The 22,916-nt window shown below is 38.3% G+C and overlaps 2 protein-coding genes across 5 annotated transcripts in view; one reads left to right on the top strand and one right to left on the bottom strand.

Moving 5' to 3' along the window:
* Positions 1-792: 792 nt before the first annotated feature.
* LOC307139216 (adenosine receptor A1) lies at positions 793-3,388 on the top strand (the record flags this gene model as incomplete). The annotated part of the gene is made up of 3 exons (XM_079838107.1): positions 793-871; positions 2,000-2,345; positions 2,548-3,388. 3 exons carry the CDS (start codon positions 793-795, stop codon positions 3,386-3,388), a joined length of 1,266 nt encoding a protein of 421 aa, XP_079694233.1.
* Positions 3,389-6,359: 2,971 nt separating this feature from the next.
* The window catches only part of cadm4 (cell adhesion molecule 4), a gene marked incomplete at its 5' end in the record, with an annotated part of 181,897 nt that continues 165,340 nt past the window's right edge, over positions 6,360-22,916 (bottom strand). For 2 of the 4 annotated variants that reach the window (XM_079836366.1, XM_079836364.1), the window contains 2 exons: positions 8,205-9,786; positions 16,655-16,783. In XM_079836366.1, coding sequence (XP_079692492.1) covers positions 9,677-9,786; positions 16,655-16,783 — 239 coding nt within the window. In that variant the 3' untranslated portion in view covers positions 8,205-9,676. Of the gene's footprint in view, positions 9,787-16,654; positions 16,784-22,916 lie in introns of all 4 variants that reach the window. The other 2 variants (XM_079836367.1, XM_079836365.1) reach the window with 2 other exon arrangements.

The following is a 22,916-nucleotide window of genomic DNA, read 5'->3' on the forward strand; positions in this document are numbered from 1 at the left end:
AACACATTTCCTGTTCCTTTCGCCAGTGGAGGACCGTGAATCCGCGAGTTCTTGTTCGCATCGCTGGGCTCGTAGTTATTAAGCTGGAGAAATTAGTTGTGCGGAGAGTGAAGTGCAGACGCATTAGCCTACAATAAGAGCGGCACAATGATGAGAGGACTTCTAACTTTTACACCATTAATTATTTCAGCTAATCAATTTGTTTGAGTGGGGAAAACAATGAAAGAAGAACAGACCCAGCGGCCTAGCCCCCGCGTGCGAGGAGCACTGGATTTCGAGATTGCGTAATCATTGTTCATTTCTATGAAGCTCTCACAGGCATTCTCCGACTGATTACTGTCAGTGGCTGTTGAAAAGGTTAAACTCATTATGACAAAAAGACAGGTGGCATATGGAAGCGTTTCGGGGGATTTTTTAACAGCCATTTTTTGACGCAAATTTGTATTTCCCATTGTCTGGGCCCAAAATGAAATAACCTGTCTGTCAGAGCAGCGTATAGAAGGCTACGTGATGGGGATGTCACTGCGGCTTTATAGCTGCCTGCGTGTGACTTTTCAGGCTTTTAAACTTTAGACTAGATCACATCCGCCATGTGGATGCACTGTCACAACAATCTCTGCTAACCTTTTCAATGGAGTGTAAACTTCAAATGCCAGTAATATCTTCTTGTGTTTTATTGTCTTGTATCCAGCTTGTTTAAATTGGTATTAAATGCTTTTGTCATAGAAAACGAATGATATGTCTGGTGATGAAAGACAGATTGGATTTGGGATGTTCCCCACCTCTTAGGAAATGAGGTCTGGAACGCCACTCAAAGTCAGACATTCGGAGTGTGAACTCTGGGTTATGGAAGGCCAACAGGGCCTTACACGTCAGTTTCACACGTTTTGGCCCTTTTGGCCTTCCATACTTGCTAGGTACATCGTTCAACACCGACCTCAGCAAGATGTGTCATTTGACGTCACTTGGCTCGTCCTTCTTCCAATGAATGTGAACGTAAAAACAAACTTTACATTAGACATTGTTCATGTAATGCTTGCTTCGTTTTTGCTTTTCGTCAGCTGTTTTCAAAAGCGATTTTGTTATTTTTATTCTGTTTTACCACAATTGACAAAAAAATACGATGTGCTCTCATGTCTGTGTCATGGCGACATTACGTGGTCAACATGTGAACGTGATGTATGATTGACTGGAACTCACTGAGGTCTGAAGTGGGACATTTAATTTGGGATATTCCCACGTCTAACCTCGTCTGGAACGCAGCATAAGTAATGGTCCTGAGCTAATCATTGTGGTCTTGAACCATACACATTTCCACATATGGACAGTCCCTGTAAATAAACATAAATAAATGTAAAAAAAAAAATTCAGCTTCATTAGAACATGAATAAACAAGCAAACTTACATAGGCTTTAATTACATAACAGACAATCAGCGTATGTCTATTGAATTGAACAAATAGGCCTATGAGTCATGCACCATTATTATTGATTTTTCAATCATCCTTGTGTTGAAAATAAAACAATAATAATACAAGGTTGATTATAATTATTACCATTCATTTTAAATCATAATATGTCTGATGATCATAGCCTTATATTAATAATTATAATAAATATTCAATATGTATGGTAATAATTTTAATAAATCCAACTAAATGTGAAAATAGCCTATTCAGATTGTCATAACATATAAACTGAAGTTTTCAAGATGACAAGACACAAATTATAGCGCGGAAATTACAATGGCAGGTCATTTTCGTGTTAGCGCCACCTGTGGGACAAGGAGGGATGTTATGTTGGCGGAGTCTGCCTGCAATTTACAGAGAATAAGAGCAGCAGGGACCAAACATGCTGTTGATTTCATGATCAAAATTACATTTATTCATTTGGCATACACTTTTATCCAATCCACTCTTGAATTAATTTGTACAGTTAATTCGTATTATTTATTTACTTAATTATTGAAGTAATTATCATCATCTTTCTTTCTCTCTTAGGGGTCATGTATGCTATGTGGCTATATTCCCTGATTCAGTGTGTAATAGCGGTGCTGGTGATCGGAGTGAGTGTGAGGTTGTGCTTGGCTGCTGGCTTTGTTGCAGCTGGGGCAGGAACTAGAAACTGGAGCACATCTGCATGCCTGAAACTTTGCCTCGGTTTGGTTGGGTCAGCGGGCAGTATTGTGGTCACTCCTGTGTCTGTGCTGTTGAACCTGAGGAGTTCCCAGTGCCTGTACACCTGTATCGCTATGGTCTCCTGCCCCCTGCTGGTCAGGCAGTTCACTGTGTGCCTTCAGCTGCTTCTCACACTTAACACACACCTGCAGTTCCGCCTGGGGAACAGGTGAGTGTGACCATCCCGACCTTGTTTTGCAGTGTTTATGCTTGAGAAGTTCAGAAAGTTCTCAGGTACTTTGATTCTTGAATAGAGAATGTGTGAAATAACATTAAAGACTCGGTTTGTGCTGACTATAAAATCAGAGTATTAAATTGTGCTGAATATGCTTAATAGTAAAAATTCAGGACGGAGCTTATGTTTCTTTCAGATATGCAGGCTTAGTGACTCGTAGGCGGGTTTTGTGCTCGGCGCTGCTCTGCTGGGTCATTTCAGTGATCACTGCCTTCAGCCAGTTCATCGTTTCCAACTCTTCTGATACTTGGGGAGCTGCTGAGGACGACGATACCGCTGGGCTCGGGATGGACGAATGGCCTGAAGCAAATTACACCACCCCTGGCCTCCCTCCCAAACGGCCCTACCCCCAGGATCGCTCTGTAATCGGCCAGTTCTTGCCTTATGGAGGCTTTCTATCCAAGTTTCTGGTGGAGGACAAGGAGAACTTCACGTATGCAGAGATCCACGCAAGCCACTGGGGCGTCTGTGCCACCGACACCATGCTCAGTCCGGTTTTCCTTGTGTATGTTTATGCTGTCACCGTGTTTGTTATTCCTCTGTTGGTTCTGTTGGCCGTGTATCTGGACTTGATGTGCTTCACGCCACAGCAGGTTCCTGCGAGCTCCACATTTTCTCCGAAACGAAGCTCAGTGTGGTCTCGCTCATTGGCGCTCTCTGTTTCTCTCCTGGTAATGCTTTGCCTGCCCCTGCACATCACCCACGCTTTGTTACTCTTCGCCCCGAGTGCCACTAGACCCAGCTGGACCTCTCTGACAGCCTCTGTTCTTTTCCAGATATATAGTGTAGTGCCCCCACTCCTCTTCACCCCCACCTCTCAGCAGCTAGGCATCAAGAGCTCCTTGTTATCCGTGCCCAACCTGACCTCAAGGGTTATCACCTCTCGAGTCAAATCTGTGGGGAGTGCTTTCTGTTCAGTGGAAGATTATCGTTGCCCTGGGCCGACACTGAAAAGCAAAGGACCTCCAGGGATGTGATGTCATGTGAAGAGGGCACTTAAAACAAAAGTTATCTGTAGAGTCTTTGCATGGGTTATATGTAATTATATACAGCAGTTGAGTAAAACTAATCCACGTCATTTCAGATGGAATAAAGAAGTGTATTACTGCTCAACTATTTTGTATTATCTGAGACCAAAAAATGTATGTAATTTTCATATTTTTTGGCCCCCCGTCAATTATTGTAGACCTACATGCCTCGTTTCTCCTAGATATAGTTCTCCTACATTTAAATGGGCCCATTTTTATGTTCTCAATGAATTCATTCTGGTGGATGATTCAAACTCTATTATTATTCATATCTGCTATAACTTTTGAAAGTCCAGGATAGATAGTGTGATCTACGTATTCTGTGTCTTATATACAGTGACGAATAGATTTACACCATCAGTTCTGTACACCACTGCATCTTACCTCTTACCTTTCCTTCAGAAAAATGAGCCTCTCCTGTGAGACAGATTCTCAAGCACGTAAATGGCGTTTTGAAATCAAAACAGTAAAATCTGCAAGTTTGCAGCACATTTTTGTGGAACATAAAGCCAAAATATTTTTGTTTTTGTTCTTTTTAAGTTGCATTCAAAATCCGCTTGGCTCAAAAATCTACGTAGAACAGTGCAGAATGTGTCGAAAGTCCCAACTACACACTGTCAGAAAAAAGGCACAAAAGCTGTCACTGGGGCGGTACCCTTTCACAAGGTACACCTATGTACCTAAAGAGTGCAAATTAGTACCTCAAAAGTACATATTAGTACCAAAAGTGTACATATAAGTACCTAAATGGTACATATTATAACCTTTTTAAAGCGTATACCGTCCCAGTGATAGCTGTACCATTTTTTTTCTTCTGAGAAGTGATTGAGTGTTTACATGTCTATGCTAATATTATTAAAGGGATAGTTCACCCAAAAACAAAAATTTGATGTTTTTCTGCTTACCCCTAAGGCATCCAAGATGTAGGTGTCTTCGTTTCTTCTGTAGAACACAAATTAAGATTTTTAACTCCAACCGTTGCTGTGTGTCGCTCATATAATGCTTGTCAATGGGGTCTAATTCTATTAGAGTAAAAAAAAACATGGACAGACAACTTCAAATTAAACCCCGCGGCTCGTGACGACACATTGATGTCTTAAGACACGAAACGATCGGTTTCTGAGAGAAACCGAGCGGTATTTATGCAAATGTATCCACTCATATCAGACGAATGCTTCAGCTCTGCAGACTGCAATCACTTCCCGTGTGTGAGGTCAAAATTCTGGCCGGGTCATAGATATATACATAGATACCTCATTAGTGCCTGCGTGGATCATGGCGTGGATAGCTCGAATGAGGTATCTATGTATATATCTTTCACCCGGCCAGAATTTTGACCTCACACACGGGAAGTGATGGCAGTCTGCAGAGCTGAAGTGTTCGTCTGATATGAGGTGATATATTTGCATAAATTCAGCTCGGTTTCTCTCAGAAACCGATCGTTTCGTGTCTTAAGACATCAATGTGTTGTCACGAGCCGCAGGGTTTAATTTGAAGTTGTCTGTCCATGTTTTTTTTACTCTAATAGAATTCGACCCCATTGACAAGCATTATGAGTGACACACAGCAACAGTTGGAGTTAAAAATCTTCATTTGTGTTCTACTGAAGAAACAAAGACACCTACATCTTGGATGCCTAGGGGTAAGCAGAAAAACATAAATTTTCGTTTTTGGGTGAACTATCCCTTTAAAAGGTTTACACCAGCCATATTCTAACTGGCATAATTAAATGAGACATTTTTATTTGGGCTTGGCTACACTCAAAAAAATAATTTGTTGAATTTACTTAAAAAAGCTGCGTCAAGTGGTTCCACACAACTATATTGAGTCATTTTTACAAATAACAATTTAGTTATATGAACAAAAGAAAGTCAAGTAAAGCTGACAACATTTCTTTAAGCGAATACAAACCATTTGAATTTGTCACTGTTACATAATATTTATATGTGCAATTTACTTAATAAAGTTAAGTTAAATTTATAAAAGTTTATTATGTTAGGTGAACACATTTATTGATTTAATTGACCTTATTAAATTAACTACTTGCTCTACAAGTGTAAGTAGAAAACTATTAAATATAACAAAAATCATATTTTTTTAGAAACAAAATTCAAAAATAACTTAATTGAGGGCAGGAAGTCCATCCAATAAATCAGTGTATGAGTGGCCACAGCCTAAACACAGGCACCCTTCTGCATAATGGTAACCACAAAATTACAGAAGCTCCTCTAAATGTCCAACATAACTGCACATAACACTAACATAAACTAACAACATCATTCCCTTTACTGAAAAAGATAAAATAACACTTTAATCCCAAAATTTACTCTCCTAATGCAGTTCCTTGCAAAGCATGCTGGGAACTACAGATCCACTGCCCAGTTTGTTCGTTTCACTCAGCGATGTTAAGTTGACTGAACAAACACTTATTAAGTAAAGCTGACAATACTCATGTTTAGTAGAAACAACTCAGTAAATCGAAGTAAATTTAGTTTCATGAGTTTTTTAAGTAATGTGAACGAGGATGATTTGAGTGCAACTAACAACAGTAAAAGTTCATTTTTTTGAGTGTAAATGCAAACTTGACTAAAATGTTAACATCTCACATTTTGTTCAAGGAAAATTGACAAAGTCAATCAAGACAGGTTCTAATATCAAAACACATTTATTTGTATCCTTGCTTTTGTTTTTGTGATTAAGGCCCCAATACCACCCACGTCCAAAGTTTTTTCAACCTTAGGGGCCAATTATGAAGTTATTTGAACTCGCTGGGGATTTGAAGGAAATAAGTTTGTCTATGTTTCAACCAATTCCCATGAGGCTAGCTATCGTAATTCTTGAGTTATCATACCCTAAACAAGGCGTCCCAGATAAGAAATAATGAGATCCCATATAGGAAATAATGAATACTGAAAAAGTTGCAATAAGCAAGATATATTTGTCAGACCTTAGTTTTATGTCACTAACAACAAATAAGCAAGCCATGAACAAAACCGGTCTTTCCGATTGGACATGTAATGAGTCATTAGAAAGCACTTTGTAAATTCCTGTTATGTTGTAAAAATGGTCCAATAAATATTGCATTTGTGTCATGTCTAATCCCAGTGATACTCCAGGATGAAATGGTAAAATGATTTAACCAACAATCTCAGAAGAGTGTGTATGAATACATCAATACGGTTGCATATTTATGCATAATTAAATATAGTATATCAAAATGTGTCCCATCAATGTTCAAACCCAACACAAGCTCTTGGTATGATCTGAATGTTTAATTATAACAACTATAATAGCATATCAAGCGGGAGAGACCATTTAAATGCATCAAGATAATTAACCACTCAATAACTCCCAGGGAAAACCGGATTGCGTCGCTGTTTTGATTAAACGCGTACTTCTTATGTGCAGCTCGAATAAAAGCCCTGTTTCACACTAATTGGATTATTCTTTTTGCTCACTCATGGCAGTGCTAGTGTAAGAAATGACTCCTTTTGTATCTGAATGTGTGTTATGATCTTCGTTTCTTCTTCTCCCTGTTCGCCGTCTCACTCCCCCAACCCACCCATTATTCATCAAGTTTCAAGCATGAAATCCTCCATCTAACGTTACCTTCACTCACTTTTTCTTTGTATAGCCCTGACTTTGATTTGTCTGGTGCTTTTTACTTCTCGATCATTGTCTTGTGCTCATTTTTCTTGCAAATGCTTTTCGCTCTCATTAAAGTGTGCACTAACCTCCAATGCCGAGGTGAATTATTGAGTGAATTTGGACCGTCATAAGGGAAAAACAAGTAAAAGCTTTCCCTAACCGAGAGCTCATTCGATTGTTCTCTTCGCTCGAGAGCCTTTAGCTTCCTGCCGAAATGACAATCTTTCATCACTTTAGCGGCTTCAGTCAATTCATCGCACCTGCTCTAGTCCGCATCCTCTTGAATGGGGTCATTACAAGGAGCACGGAAGCTTCAAATCCGTCACGTTCATCGTCCTTGGATAAAGCCGAGCCGGAAAGTTTGATGCGCTGTTTGACCGGCATATGGTTTATTACCCATGGATCTGCTTTTGAGATGTCAGCCGAGGTCCAATAAACAAATTTACAAGAGATTGATGAAGTTCAGATGAAGTCTACGGCTGTCATTTTTCATTTGAACTCTGCGTTTGGAGTTTGTCGGCTCACCGAAGCGTAACTCGCTTCTCAGAAGCCCCAAAATTAGCAACTCATCTGATCATGCTTTGTGAAGCATTAAGGAAATAGCTAGCATATGTCCTTCTTCATCTATGGAGCAGCTCCAAGCGAGCAGAACAGCAGGTAACACAGGGCGCGCTTTGATTGCCATGTGACAGCTACTGTTTATGACAGGTTTCTGCAGAGCCTCTCCATCAATACAGGACAAACACATCGATCAGTCATCCTCCCCTCAGCATTCAAATCTAATCCCACCCCTCCTGGAGCGCTCAGCAAGTGACTTCTGACACAATCGTATATTGATTGCAGCGGAATAATGGAGGAGTACTATTTTAATGCACCTGCTCGCTCTCTCTCTCTCTCTCTCTCTTCGATGTCTCTGCTCTTTTGTCATAAGAGTCTTATGATTCATCATCTCAGTCACAGCTTTCATCTCTGCTGGCTGCTTGTGCTAATTAAAATATCCTCCCCTCTTTCCTCGCTGCTTTTCTTTATTGCCGCTGGTGAAACTTGATTGTCTCGGCTTCTTGAAGTCAGAAAATCAGTCTCTCACGCGGGATTCTTGAAGTATTTTTTATTTTTTCGTGCTTGGTATCTTTCCCCTATAAAGATGTACAGTTAGCTATATCAACAGCGACGCGAAGACTATAAAATAAACAGGAAGTGAAAGACGAAGAGGAGACGTGAAAGACAAATAGGGAGAAAGACACAAAGAGGATCAAGAAGGAAGGAAGAGAATGAAAGAGGAGAGAGAAAAGAGGGTACACAGCTGTTTCTACTGGTAAAACTAAAGCATGGGAAGTATACAATTTATAACATTTACAATTATAATAACAGTAGTAAGAATAATAACAATAACAACAATCATAATAGTCCAAATAATAATTAATAAAAACAATTAAGACCTCCGATATCTTTTAAAGACAAACGAAATATATATTTTTGTGAATTTTGATTTTTTTTTTCTTTTAAAGATGACGTAACAGTAGTTTGTTCAGTTTTGCACCTCTAAGCTAATATTCTGTGTTAGTACGATAGCATCGCTTGGTAATGCGCGCAAAAGTAAATGTTTTTTTTTTTTCTTAAAAGAGTCATTTAACTTACTTCGTAGACTTTTTCATACAAATAATGACTTTAGAGATATGTTTCATTGTGTAAGTGTTTTTCGTGTTGAGCAATCCAAAAAAATATCGAAATTTCTGACATGTTCTCTACAAACTCCCTTCCTGTTTTTTCTCACCCGAGTCGAACTCCTCGCGGTTCCACGTTCCCAATGACTCTTCACGATAATTAAGCCCCTTTTTACAGTGTCAGAGCGTGCGGGGCGCTCTAATTCATTCCGCTCATAAAAGAGAACATGTCTAATCCCTTAATTATTAACAAACAATAGTGGAGAGATAAAGGAGGGAGAGGAAGGAGCACTGGAGAGCGGGAAGCAGAGAGTCACCGAGAGAGGATCAAAACGAGAGGAACTTTTCTTCGCAAGTCAACAGGTTTTGGCCAACGTGAGCAGATAATGGAGTTGCCGGATGAAAAGCGCAGATGAATACTTTATGAGGATGGCTCTGAGCTCTCAGCGCTGTCATTGGTGGAACTATTCTCTACCGTCTCAGTCTCTGAGGCCCAGACGCTTTGGCAAATGTAAAGGATTCCAATTTGCTCACACTGGGACATTCAATAGCTCATAAGCCCTTTGCGGCTTCCCGCAGCAACGCCGTTCTGGCCGGTTATGGATCGGCCTGTTTTGAATGGACACTTTTCTCTCCTGGACCTACAATTACAGCTAGTTGTCTTTTGTACACGCCACTAAAAACCGAAAGAGTGTGTGTGATGGTCTCTTTCAATCATAATAATTATCCTCTCCTCTCGGCTCTCTCCCTCTCCACCCTGCTCCATTAATGTCTCCGTCCTCTCCTTCCCACTCCATCTTCATATGGCACGATTGTGATTCCCTCTGGTTGTCGTTGTGGTGGTGTGTCTGTTTGGGAACAGTGTGTGTTGCGGTGTGCACTCTGCAGCGGTCCAGTGTTTCTGAAGAGCTCCACTAGGGCGGCGCTACAGTAGGTACTCCTTCTTGCCCTGGCTGGCATCATTACCGTTGAGGAACGCCTCCTGAACCTCGCCGTGTTCATCCAACCCACTGGCTTCATGAGTCAAATATGAACCTAGAGAGAAAAAGACACAATTTAATCATACTAATTTCAATTGAAGCAGGACATGAAGAAGAGCTTTGTCTTTTTTTAAAATTCCTCTATTGATTTTTATCGAATGGGGGGCAAGGGCTAGGTGAGGGAGGTGCCCCATATCATACCGTCCACGATAACACCGGTATAATTTTTTACATGATAAAAAAAAGTGTCATCTCGTGATATGAACAATATAGCACTCGCGATGACGTATGGCGCATTTACGTTCCCTAGCGCACACAACAACAACATCTGTCTGAGAGTAAGAGCAGCATGTCAGCCTCCGATGATGATTTAGTACCTAAAAAGGGAGCTACTCGGTTACAAGAGGTCAGACCTCTTGACAACTGACACAGCATTGACAACTTAAAGCTGTTATTGATGTTTGCAGCACAATATTTGACCGGAAGGGTAAAATTGATGGTTATTTACGGCGCATTACATCCAGCATTCTACCCGCTTTGAATCGGACACAGAGATAAAGTAGTCCGTAAGATTACATTTATTTCAATGAATGAATCATAGCATTTATTTGAACTAATTAGGCTATCGAAAAAGAAAGAGAGAGATTCGTACCTGTGTGACTGCGTCTGTTCAACGTCTCTCTTAACAATGAAGATGTGCGTGTATTACTTAAAAATAGCGATGTAACTCCATCATTGCTGAGAAATATAATGTAGTGATCCAGTAGCTTAGCGATTTTATTGCTAAAAGTAGCACGTTTCTGTGCTCCTGAATGCACAGCGCGATCGCCAATTTCTGTATGTGAGTGACGTAGGCCTGTGTGTGTGCGCACGTCAATGAAATCAATGATACAATCAGGGCTTGATATAAACTTTTTGCTCACCAGCCACTTTGGCTAGAGGTTTTCCAAGGTTACTAGCCACTCAGCATTTTCACAGGCCACAATTTTGTTTGTTAGGAAATTTGTTGTTGGCTATATGTAAATTACCACTGTAGACATCCAAATCAAGTCTACATGAAATGTATAACATTACAGGTCATCAACAGCTTTTTGTCTGAAAATAAAAAAGATTTTTATTTTTATCAGCTATGACATTTAAATCTAGCATATTTTGTGTATGAGCCCACACAGTAGCCTAGTGAAATAAATATCCATATTTTCATTACAGTTTATTTTATTAAATCAAAAAAATCTAAAAGGTGTGCATCATACCTGACACCTAGACGAACACTTTACAGTTGGTTTTATGACTGTAAGCCATTCTCTTCAAATGCTGTTGAAGTTAGAAACGTGTATACCAATGTCGTATCTAACTTTAGAGACGGTTCCCTAAATTTGCGAATATCGAACGTCTAGCGTCAAACCAGCTTTATGCCAGTCACATCAGATGCGCTGTGGTTCTGTTGTGATAATTGCTAGAAACTATTTTCGCTTCTGAAATAGAACAACAACAGTCAAATCACAGTATAATGAATTAATCTCCTACTTACATCACACGCACATCTCTGCTTTGATGAGACTGCAGATTTCAGTGAGTGAACAAAACTCTGGCGTTTCAACGATGACTAATCTGATCGTCTCTGATTATGACATTGCATTTATACGCTCAACAGACTTGCATGTGATTGGTTATAATGCGCATCGCGATTATAACAGATGCCTTTAGAGAAGACCCGCCAAAGTGGTTAGTGGGAGTGACTGTGTTACACGCCACAGCTGAAATCCACCCGCGAATGGCGGGTTGGAGGGTGTTAATGTCAAGCCCTGGATACAATGATACACTCTAAAAAAAAAAAGGTTCTATATGGCACGAAAAATGGTTCTTCATTGTAATAATAAAGGAACCACTTTTGGTGCTATATAGCACCATATCTTAACATGTTCTGTATATGGTATTGTCACGGAGCGCACACCTGTCACTGAGCGTGCGTCTTCACCTCCCTCCGGTCTCACACGCTCCTTGTCACCGGAGTTCTAGAACTGCAATTCCCATCATTCCCCTCTGCTATCATTAGTTCCCAGCCCTGTCTGGTTGTCTATTCATTATCCTCACATCCACCTGTTTATCATTATCCACCCTTTATCTGGACTGCCTTGTTCTTTGTTCTTTGTGAAGTGTTGTTTTGCCACGCTGCATGTTGCTACGTGTTTCCTTTGTGGTTTATATCAGAGATTCCTTGTTTCATTATCTGAGTTAATAAAGTTCTGCAGATGGATCCGCTTGCCTCTACTTCGTCATTACAGGTATATGATAGTTCTTTGACTAAGGTGCTATATAGCACCGCTAACTAAGGTGCTATATAGCACCTTAGTCAAAGAACCGGTGAAGAACCGCTGTAGAACCACTGAAGCAACAAAATTGGTGCTATATAGCACATAAAAAGGTTCCCCAATGATTACAAGTCAAGAACCATTTTTGGTGCCATATAGAACCTTTTTTTTTTTAGAGTGTATAGAACGATGATTTATCTGAATTGGAACTACATGTACCGTATCAGAATCCAATATTCAGAAAGACCATGGTATCAATAACTTTAGTTAAAATAAAATGTTAAGGAGTCTTGTTGTACTTTTACTTAAGATTTCCATTGAAAACACTACCAACTTGTACTAAGACTACTTTTTTTTACTTTGCTTACATTTGACTAATGCCGTGTGACTGTGTATTATTGCACCATAATGGTGCTGCTGCATCCTTATAACAATAGATTTACATCTGATTTATCATCAATGACAGCAGCCCATTGGAAAAGGATGGAAAATGCCCTTTATTTAATTTGCACTAATAAATGCTGCTGCCTGCCAGCTGCAATCACCAATAAAACTTTGTTCCATATATTTTTTTCTATATCGTCATAAATATCATTATCGCAAATATTCTTGAAATATTGTGATATAATTTTGAGACAATAATTATTCACCCCTAATTATGAAACAAAAAAAAAATGAATGTAACAGCAAAACGCAAAATAAATATCAAACCATTGTTTGGTTTTTAAAAAATGTTATTTGATAAATTAAATACAAATGAAATCACATAAATAGAGAATATTTAAATAACAATTAAAACACGCAACAACTTAATCCATAAAAATGTGATAACCTAACCATGCGCACTAATTTATTTTATTATGTTCACTTCTGTATACACCATTTATTAACAGCAGAATTCACAAAGAAATTTGACACATTTGTAACTGGACTTTGAAAACCTTACTGAGATATAAAAACTTCCCTTATTTTAATATTATTTATATATTACTTCATATTTTAATTTAGTTTTTATTTGTAGATGTTCAGTTTTCATTTTAGTTTTTTTTTTGGTCATTTTGTTCTTTTGTCATTTTTATTAGTTTTATTAGTTATTTCTATTTAGCTTTAAATTATATTTATTTCAGTTTGTCATATTAGTAAAAACTTAAACTTATTTTCTCAGTAAGCAAAGGCAACATTTCCAATTAAATTGATTTCATTTAATACGTTTTCATTTAGTATTTATATGCTATTTCAGCTTTATGTGTTTTTTTTAATACTTTTAGTTTTAGCTAGCAATAACAATAGCCCCACATGAAGCCTAGTCCTGGTACCTCTCCATATTTTTTTCTTTAATGTTTTCTCAATATATTCTCATTTGTATGCATATAAGGCAACATAACTTTTGCATGTCCCTTGTCTCTTCACCTATCCCTGAGTGTCATCAATCAGTATGTCTCAAACTAAACTGGCTCTTGGGGATTGATGCTGTCGTGTTGGATTGCATCGACCTTACATATCTAAACCTTGTTCTCTGGAATCACGTTTGCAGGGCCAGCAAAAGTCATCTACTGTAATTGGGGGAACTTATGCAGATCAACTTTTAATTAATCACAAAACTCATTAGGCATAATCACCTCTGACATTTTACTGCACAGTCAGCGATATGGTACAGTGCAACCTTTTTATTCACATCATTATATGACACAATGGTTTTGCCTCTGTGGCTCAGGGACAAATAACTGAAATAACTAAGACAGAAGTGACTCTATGGCACCTGCACGACAGTTTAATTAAAAAAATCGATCTTATGTATGTGCAATTTTGCTTTCTTAAAATGCAAGTGAACAGCAGAGGCTGATGGGGTCATTAAAAGCAGTGATGTCGTGGACCGCGTGGGACAAAGACAATGCATCAGAGCTGTAATGTTCCTCTTCCTCTATCCTAAGATTAATCACTTCCATTCTGCCTTTCCAGGCACCCCAAGGTTAGACAGGATCAACCCTAATGCTCTCTGTCTCTGCACCGATGGGTGAACTAACTGCTTCTGACTTTGATTGGCAGGTGGGGTCGGGTTCCTCCCAGCCCTTTTCCTCCGCCCCAATTTGCGGGTTGCCGTGATCTTTATTGGAAACTGTGACACACAGAGATGACCAGAAGTTCTTATAGAGTTCAGGGACGAGGTAATTAAGTTTTCTTTATAGATGCGCCGCGATACGGTTGACGAAAAAAGGCAATTAAACATGAGGCCCGTACCCACATTTCCCTGGGCTATACATCTTTATATCACAGGTCTGGCACAGTTCTTTTTTTTCTCCCTTCTTTCCTCTGAAATTTTTTTAATTTAAACTTTCCGTGTGCTCTCAGAAACACACAACCTAACATCAACTATTCTCTCCTTCTTTTTTACTAATCCATTACATCCCCACCCGGGTGGGCGGCATGATCAAAATCTACAGCAGGATTGCTAGTGATATTGGTTTTATACAACAGGTCCATAACCAAAAAGATCATGTCAAATAACTTAGATTTCATAATAAATTTGAATAGTATTTTTCTTTTTTGGTGGTTTTTTATTTTTCACCAAAGGGCACATTTTCAATAGAAGACAAAAGATGAAATGGAACAAAGTACCAGTAAAATTTATATTTTAACTATATTTGTTAAACACTTCCGTTCAAAAATTTGGGGTCAGTAAGATTCTATGAGGTTACATTTATTTGATTCAAAATATAGTAAAAAGAGTAATATTGTGATATATTATTGTAAATGTAAAATAATTTTCTTTAAAGGGGACCTGTTATGCTAACCTGGTCCTACCAGACTCTCGTACATTTAATTTGTACAGAGAGTCTGGCCACTCTCCATTGACAAGCGTTAACTTCCTTGAAGACGGGTACTCCGTTGAAGTTTTAAACTATTGGATCTGCCCAGAGACACTCTGGATCTGCCATAACCAATCGCCAACGTTTGGTCGTGACGTATGTCATCTCAAACTAGCACACGACATCAACGTCATCGTTCTCAGCCACTCCCTCTGTTTGCTGATTGGACCGGTTAAAATTTGACCGGAGAAAACCTGAGAACACTGAAGGAAAATAAAAATTGAGCGGAAGTATGTAGGAGGGCGGAGCCAGGCTACTGTTATGCCCCCCCTTTTTTACAAGATGTATTATAAATCTCAGGGTGTCCCCAGAATGGGTCTGTGAAGCTTCAGCTTAAAATACCCCACAGATCATTTATTATTATATGTTGTATGGTATAATAATGGGAATGCCCATTTTTGAGTGGAAGGAAAAAGCATGCTGTTTTCGTGCTTATATCTTTAAATGCAAATGAGCTGCTGCTCCCCACCCCGCTTTCCAGAAGAAGGCAGAGCCTGTACAGCTGGTGCCTCGGATACTGCCAAAAACAAAAACATCTGTTTGGTTTTGATTATCATCTCTTTAGCGGTCATGCTCACGTTGCAGTTCTTCAGTTTATAATGTGCATGCAATTTAAAAGCGTATCACTCTAAACTTCTGATATATGGTTTTCTGAGCACTTACAGTACATCCGAAGAACGCGCACAGAAACCTGCATGTCAGACGGGCGTTCTGTGAGTATTAAACTAAGTTCTCTCTCTCTTTCTCTAATTGTGTTTAAACTGTCAAATACACACAAGGTTGTCAAAAACACAAATTTCACACAAACACAGACGGTAATGTCTGTGAACGTAAACAGCAAGTAACGTCACATTGCATTGAATCCGCAAACGGCTTATTCTGATACACTTGCTTATGATTTATGGGGATTAAAAAAAAGGAGTGGGTATTTAATATATTTTAAAATGTAATTTATTCCTGAGTATCAAAACTGATTTTTCAGCAGCCATTACTCTTCAGTGTCACTTGATTTTCCAGAAATCATTCTAATATGCCAATTTGCTACTTAAGGAACTGCACTGATTTGAAATAGAAATCTTTTGTAACATTATAATCATCTTTACTGTCACTTTTGATCAATTCAGTGCGTCCATGCTGAATAAGTGCATTCCTTTCTTAAAAAAAAATCTTACCCCAAAACTTTTGTATAGTAGTGTTTATAACTAATATTATATCACAGAATACTCTTAATTCTGATTGGATGAATGTAAAATAGCAGATATACAAAACACAATTTGAATGTGTTGTGGCTCAGAAAAAGTAAACAAAAAAACTAACATGCCTATAACAAACACCATGTGATAAGTTCGTCCTCACATCTTGCTCTGTATTTTCATATTACTCAATGTATCTTCATAGTCGTCACATGAAAATAACATAGGACAGTTCTGCTCACTGATATAAAAAAAACAGTATAGCATAATCTCTACTTTCTACCATCACTTTTCTACCAAACCTTAAATCACCACCTACAACAGTTATGTTTCAATTGTCTGTTAATGATGGCTCTCACTGCACCAGCAAACACCAACAAACTGGATAAATGTTTTAACCTGATTGATTTTAATTGGTGGAGTGTGAACCAGCATTTATCTTCCCTCACTCTCTCTCTACTGCTTAGATATTTTTTTTTACATCCCTCTCCTGAGGTGCATCATGTCATTGTTTCGCCACAGGTCAAGTGTGTGAGGAGAGAGGAGGTCACCTTTCTGTCGGACGGAGCACCAGATGGTGACGATGAGCACACAGATGACAGTGAAGACCAGCAGAGCCAGGATGCCCCCGATCACTGCATACGGAACAGCACTGTGGGTTTCCACCACTGCTCCAGGGTCTAAGATACACACAAACACAAAGAGAAGAGTTTTAGCTTTAGCATTTGAACTAAAAACAATTCAAAGTGACTTGTGACTGTAAAATAAGTAAGTTCTGTACTATATACAGGGGAAAATTGTAAAAGGTCTAACCGGACATTACATGTAAAATGCTGTTTTTAGAAGTAAAAAAGAATAAATCAACGTATAATTTACAGCCAAAAACTGTAAACTGACATTCCCAGAATTCCCTACCTGACACTTCGCATTTGAAGGTATTTTGCTTAAAATAATGTTTCTTAATATTTTTGGTTATTAGTTATGCACATTTGGGTTTTGTTAGATCTTCTATTGTTTAATGAATGTTTATAGCATTATTCAAGTGTCATGTGTGTTACCATGATGGTGTTTTGTGTTTGTGTGAACGAAAGTGTTTGTGTAATATATATATATATATATATTATACATTATACTGTAAAATGTACAGGCTGTTCTGTTCGGTTGACATTTTTACTGTATTTTGTATGGAGTTATTCTAGCAACCACAGCTACCAGTTCTTTGTGGTAAAAACAGCAGGATTGTTTTTTACAGTGTTGGATTTTTTTAGTTAAAAGAGACAATGACAGCAGTGGAAAGATGGCATCAGAGTCTGTGTGTGGCGTCTACCATAAAGTTTTTCCGACAAGATGGGAAACAGCGAGAGGCAGAGACACTCTGAACCATCAACATATGAGCCTGGACTCCTTAAATATTTAACAACCTGTTTACACCACACAGCGGTGGGCAGAAAAGAAAAATAGAAGACATGGAGACAGAGAAATAGAGAGAACACATAGATGGAAAGAGCAGAAGAGAGAAAGTGAGACAAAATGAGAACAATGCCAAGAAAGAATGGGGAAGAAAAGTATGTTTGCTTAAAGGGCAATTGTCAACAACACAGATAAGAAAAGTACCTGATGGATAGTTCACCCAAAAAAGAAAAATATGGTCACCGTTCTGCCACCCTCTTTAGTTCCTAACCTGAATGACTTTATTTCTATGGAACAAAACTACAATAATAGTTGTTGACCACGGCTGGCAAACTCTGAAAGCTTTTAAAAGGTAACACTTTACAATAAGGTCTCATTTTAAAAGGTAACACTTTACAATAAGGTCTCATTTTTGAACATTAGATCATGCTTTCCCTACCTAAAAATGAGCATTAAAGGGATAGTTCACCCAAAAATTAAAATTACCCCATGATTTACTCATCCTAAAGCCATCCTAGGTGTCTATGACTTTCTTCTTTCAGACAAATACAATCGGAGATATATATAAATATACAGATATATAAATATACAGATATATATATATATATATATATATATTCCATCATAAAAGTAATCCATATGGCTCGAGGGGGTTAATAAAGGCCTTCTGAAGCAAAGCGAAGTGATGCATTTGTGTAAGATAAATATCCATATTTAAAAATGTATAAACTAAAATAATTAGCTTCCGGCAGAGAGCCTACACAAGTCAACTTACACTGCGTCAAGGGTTACTCTTTTGGAGTGTGACGTAGGATATAGGATTAGCGCAAGCTTTAATGGGTCTCATGGTTCAAACAAATAGGGCTGGGCAAAAAACACATGCTCTTCTTCTCTTATATCAAAAAGATATACCCCCGGAGCCATGTGGAATACTTTTATGATGGATGGATGCACTTTTTTGGGCTTCAAAATCTCAACCCCCATTCACTGTCATTATAATCTCTGATTGTATTCCTCTGAAAGTAAACCTAGGATTGCTTGAGGGTGAGTAAATGGGGTAATTTTCATTTTTGGGAAAACTATCCCTTTAAAGAAATTATTAATCTTTGATCATGTTAATTTAGTTAAATTATTGTATTTCTATGTTCATTTTAGTACACATTGCAATCTATCTAATGTTAACAGATGCAACTTATTAATATTAATGTAAATGTTAAAATTGTATATATTTGTATGCTGGATAAATATTGTTTATTGTTAGTTCATGTTAACTAATGCAGCTAACTAAAAACCTTTATGTTCAAATTGTGACTAAAAAGCCTATAAACTATTACAAAAATAAAAGGGATCAATATGACTCGTGCACTATATTCCAAGTCTTCTGAAGCCATTTGAACAAACTGACATTCTAGTCATTATTCACTGATCATATATCATCAGTGAGTTGTTAGTAAGTTGAACTGTGATTTGAACAAATCCTTAAGTCCAATTTATGAAATAGATCAATAAGTTAATTGAAAAGAATTGTGTTCAGTTTTGTTGTTTGATCCAGTTCTAGAGTTCAACTCACTCAATGATCCATTTGCAGTGATTATTGAGTTAACAGGAAGATTATCAGTGAATAATTACTTAAATATCAGTCTGTTTCTCACTCTAATTTATAGTTTATTTCTATTTTTTAAAGGGATAATTCACCCAAAAATGAAAATTCTGTCATCATTTAACAAACCTGTATGACATCTGTGGAATAAGATGTTAATAATCAAACAGTTTTGCATACCATTTACTTGCTTTGTGTCCATATCTTCTTTATCCTCCACAGATGTGAGGATGAGTAAATTAATTTTAATTTTTGAGTGAACATGTTTACTATGAATCCTCATTGGACCTGTGTAAGGATTCTTTAAAAGCTCTTCTTTTGTGTTACTTAGAATAGCATATAGCTTTAAGATGACCACTTGAATGAGTAAATAACATTTTTAAAAACTGGTAGTGTGTACTGTGTAATAATATTAGGTTTGAAAAACACTTCCCCTGTTTTTCCATTGGTAAGCCACACCGATAGCCCCGCCCCCAAAATCACATCATTGGATGAGCTGATGTTGCCGTGTGGGGCTGGTTAGGATTCTCAAACAAACAGAACAATGCTTTCACCACTGAGCCCCAGTGTTTACACTTTTCGGGGAAAATAAACCTACAAATGGCTTACTTACAGTTGTCTCTGCACATTAAGCTGGGATAAGAAAATGTATTAAACATCAAAAAAATTACACACTTCACCTCAAAAGCTATAGAAACAGTGGGAGATATAGAGTGAGGGAGGTTGCCTTTGAACAGGCTGTTGAGTAACATTTCATTAGAAGACCGTTTCAGAGACGATGAAAAATTAACGCTGCTGCCCGCCTCACGGAACCAGCCACCCAGCGCTGAGGATGTGACATTAAAGAGACCACAACCTCTGCTTCTACTTGCAATTTTCTTTCTCTCCCACTCTGTTCCGGAAAACATAGTCTTTACCCCTTCAATTCTTGCTGGCTATTGGAGACTGCAAACAATACGATTCCGAAAGAAGAAAAGCAAGAGAAAGAAAAAGAAATGAGACTGATGAAAAAGGTTTGTGTGAGAGAGCGTGAAAGAAAAGCAAAAAAGTCATAGATCCAATGACTGTGCACTTTGAAGTGCACAAAATGAAAATGCATCTGATATCTTCTTCTGCAGGTCAGTGTGTTGAGGTGTGAGGTTTGTGCAGTGTTGCGTGTTGATGTCTTGCAGTACAGTCAAGTCTCTCAGTAGTTCTGTCAGGTGGGATGATCAAGGGCTTTCGTCTGACCTGACCTCACATCCCACAACATCATGAATGACAAGCGATGCTGCTGTAGAGCTGGGCCTCTTTTAAGGGGTCATTGTGCTCTCTTTCTCACCCTCTTTCAGCATGTGTTGTTTCATCTGTGCACAGACTCTTAAATTCTAATGAAAAACATGGCACAGCAGCTGAATAGATCCTCTGGAGAGCAGAGCTAGTGCTTCAAATGACAAGGGCACTAGGAAGACAATAGGAGTGTGTGCACACGCATCTTAAGGAGCATTAATAAATCAGAAAACATGAATGAGAAGATGAGAAGTTAGGCAATTTAGCCGGAGAAAACATATGGAACAAAGTCGGTTTAAAGGCAAGCATCGGAGCAGAGCCGTCAGGGAAGAATTTGCATATGTTGAGGTGGAAGACAATTAAAAAAAACTGGATTTGCATTTCGTGAAGGAAATAACAGCGCTTGCATGGTAGCAAACAAAGAAATGCTCAAGTTTTAGATAAAGCGATAGAAAAGTTTTGAAACCAAAGACAGAGAGAAAGGGAGAGATTGACAGTTATATGCAATATAGTGGATAAATAAGGTAGCTTCTGTGCCTAGTGCCCTGTCTTTGTAGCTTGAAGTCACTTACAGGCAGAACAGAACTATCACAAAGTAGACTGCAAATATTTGCATGAAAAAAATACCAACTGCAGGTCAGTATGCAAAAATCAGTGATGTCATTGCAGTCAGTTCAATTTAAATCATGGCAAAGATGCGTTCACACCATGTCGGAATTAAAGGGTTAGTTCACCCTGAAATGAAAATAAAGCTTATCCTGGGTGCCATGACAACACTGCGAGTTATAGTAAGCATGAGCGCCGGCGCCTGCTGACGATTCGGCACTCTCACAGGAGCGTGCTCAGAGTAACGGCCGAGCTCAGTGTTTTGACTGAATAATACTGTTTCTTTCTCGCAAAATCTTATAGTGTGCCTCCTGAACACTTTCCATATATGGCGGCGTCTCATTGCGTGATACTTTTGTATACATTTTTTGTAATGTTTTAGCCTGGTCGCTATCCACTGCCATTATAGGAAGGACACGTGCAGGACTATTTTTAAAATTTCTGCTTTTGAGGTCCGAAAAAGATAGAAGGACATAGGGCATTAGAACAACAGCAGGGTGAGTAAAAGATGGCTTTATTTTCATTTCAGGGTGAACTACCACTTTAACGTGATTTAGGCCCCGTTTACACTAGTAAGTTTTCATCTTCGAAAACGATTTCAGAAACCTTTCAGAAACGATCTCTGTCTACACTGTACGACCGAAAACCCATGGCACATGACTGTTCATGCACACTGGGAATGCGTGTACAAGTGTAAACAGTTGCCTCTTGCGCATGTAGACAGCTGCAGTATTATACAATACAGAATAACTACACAACGGCTGCTAAAAAGGACCACAAAGTCAGCAAAGCATGGATTCTGTCTCTGTGTTATTGTTTACATGGTGGTCGAGGCTGGTATGTTACAGAGCCGACAACTCTGGGCTGCGTTTCCCAAAAGCATTGTAATACAATAGCCACCAACGGTCTTTACGATCAACTTAGACGTACAGTGCTTTTGGGAAATGAAGCCCTGGTCTGTTATTGTAGCATAATGTGGGCAGCCACAGCATCGTTTTTAAAAGTCTCCATTTTAGTCCATTTACACTGAAACGCAACCCTGGAGTTTTCAAACTACAACGGGGTCTGCAGCGTTTGAGATTCAAAAACGTCGGAGTAGTGTAGACGACAGATGTAACCGTAGCAAAAGTTATACGCTTTGAAACAAAAATGCACTAGTGTAAACGGGGCCTAAGATTCCGACATAGAACTTGTAATAGCAACTTATTTAATTTTAATTTCAAATTTTCTGAGAGATTGTACCATTTGACCCCTGCAATGTCATGTGGAAACACTCAAATTGCATTGACTTTAGCATTAAAATGTAGTAAAGTACTTATCTCAAAATATTTTTGTTTATTAATTCCAATAATTGATTATTGTAAATGCCTTAATAATGCAAGATTAATCTGAAAATAAATGAAGGACACAGCACCGTTTAATGTAGCTAGCACAGATTTAAATAGATTTAATGACCTGCTAAATGCTCAAATTAAACTATTAAAGAGTTGAAATGGAAATGCATAATTCCGAGTTTGAGGATGTGAAATTACGGTTATTAACATGCCGTGAATGCACCATAAGTCAATAAGTGAACTGTATTCCATTTTTAAGCACATATAAACTTTACAACAACCAAAACATAGAAAGCATAATATGGGTTGTTCAAGGCTATAGTGTTAAACAACATAGTTTTTCAATTTCTAAGCATCCATTCAAAGTAGAGGGTGTTTTGGATAAAGTCACAAAATTACTGAAAAGTTTTGAATCTAATATATCACATCTAGACGGATCATGTCAAATACTGTCAAATCGGATACAAAAATCCTGCATTCAAAGAGGATCATAACTCCACGCAGCTGCAGTATGACTTTCCTTTGGAAATGAATGACTTTTGGTTTTATAGTCTGTCACAACCAGTGAAAATGCAGCATAAATTAGGAAGAAAA

The sequence above is a fragment of the Gobio gobio genome, assembly GCF_949357685.1.
Source record: "Gobio gobio genome assembly, chromosome: 15".
Lineage (NCBI taxonomy): Eukaryota > Metazoa > Chordata > Actinopteri > Cypriniformes > Gobionidae > Gobio > Gobio gobio.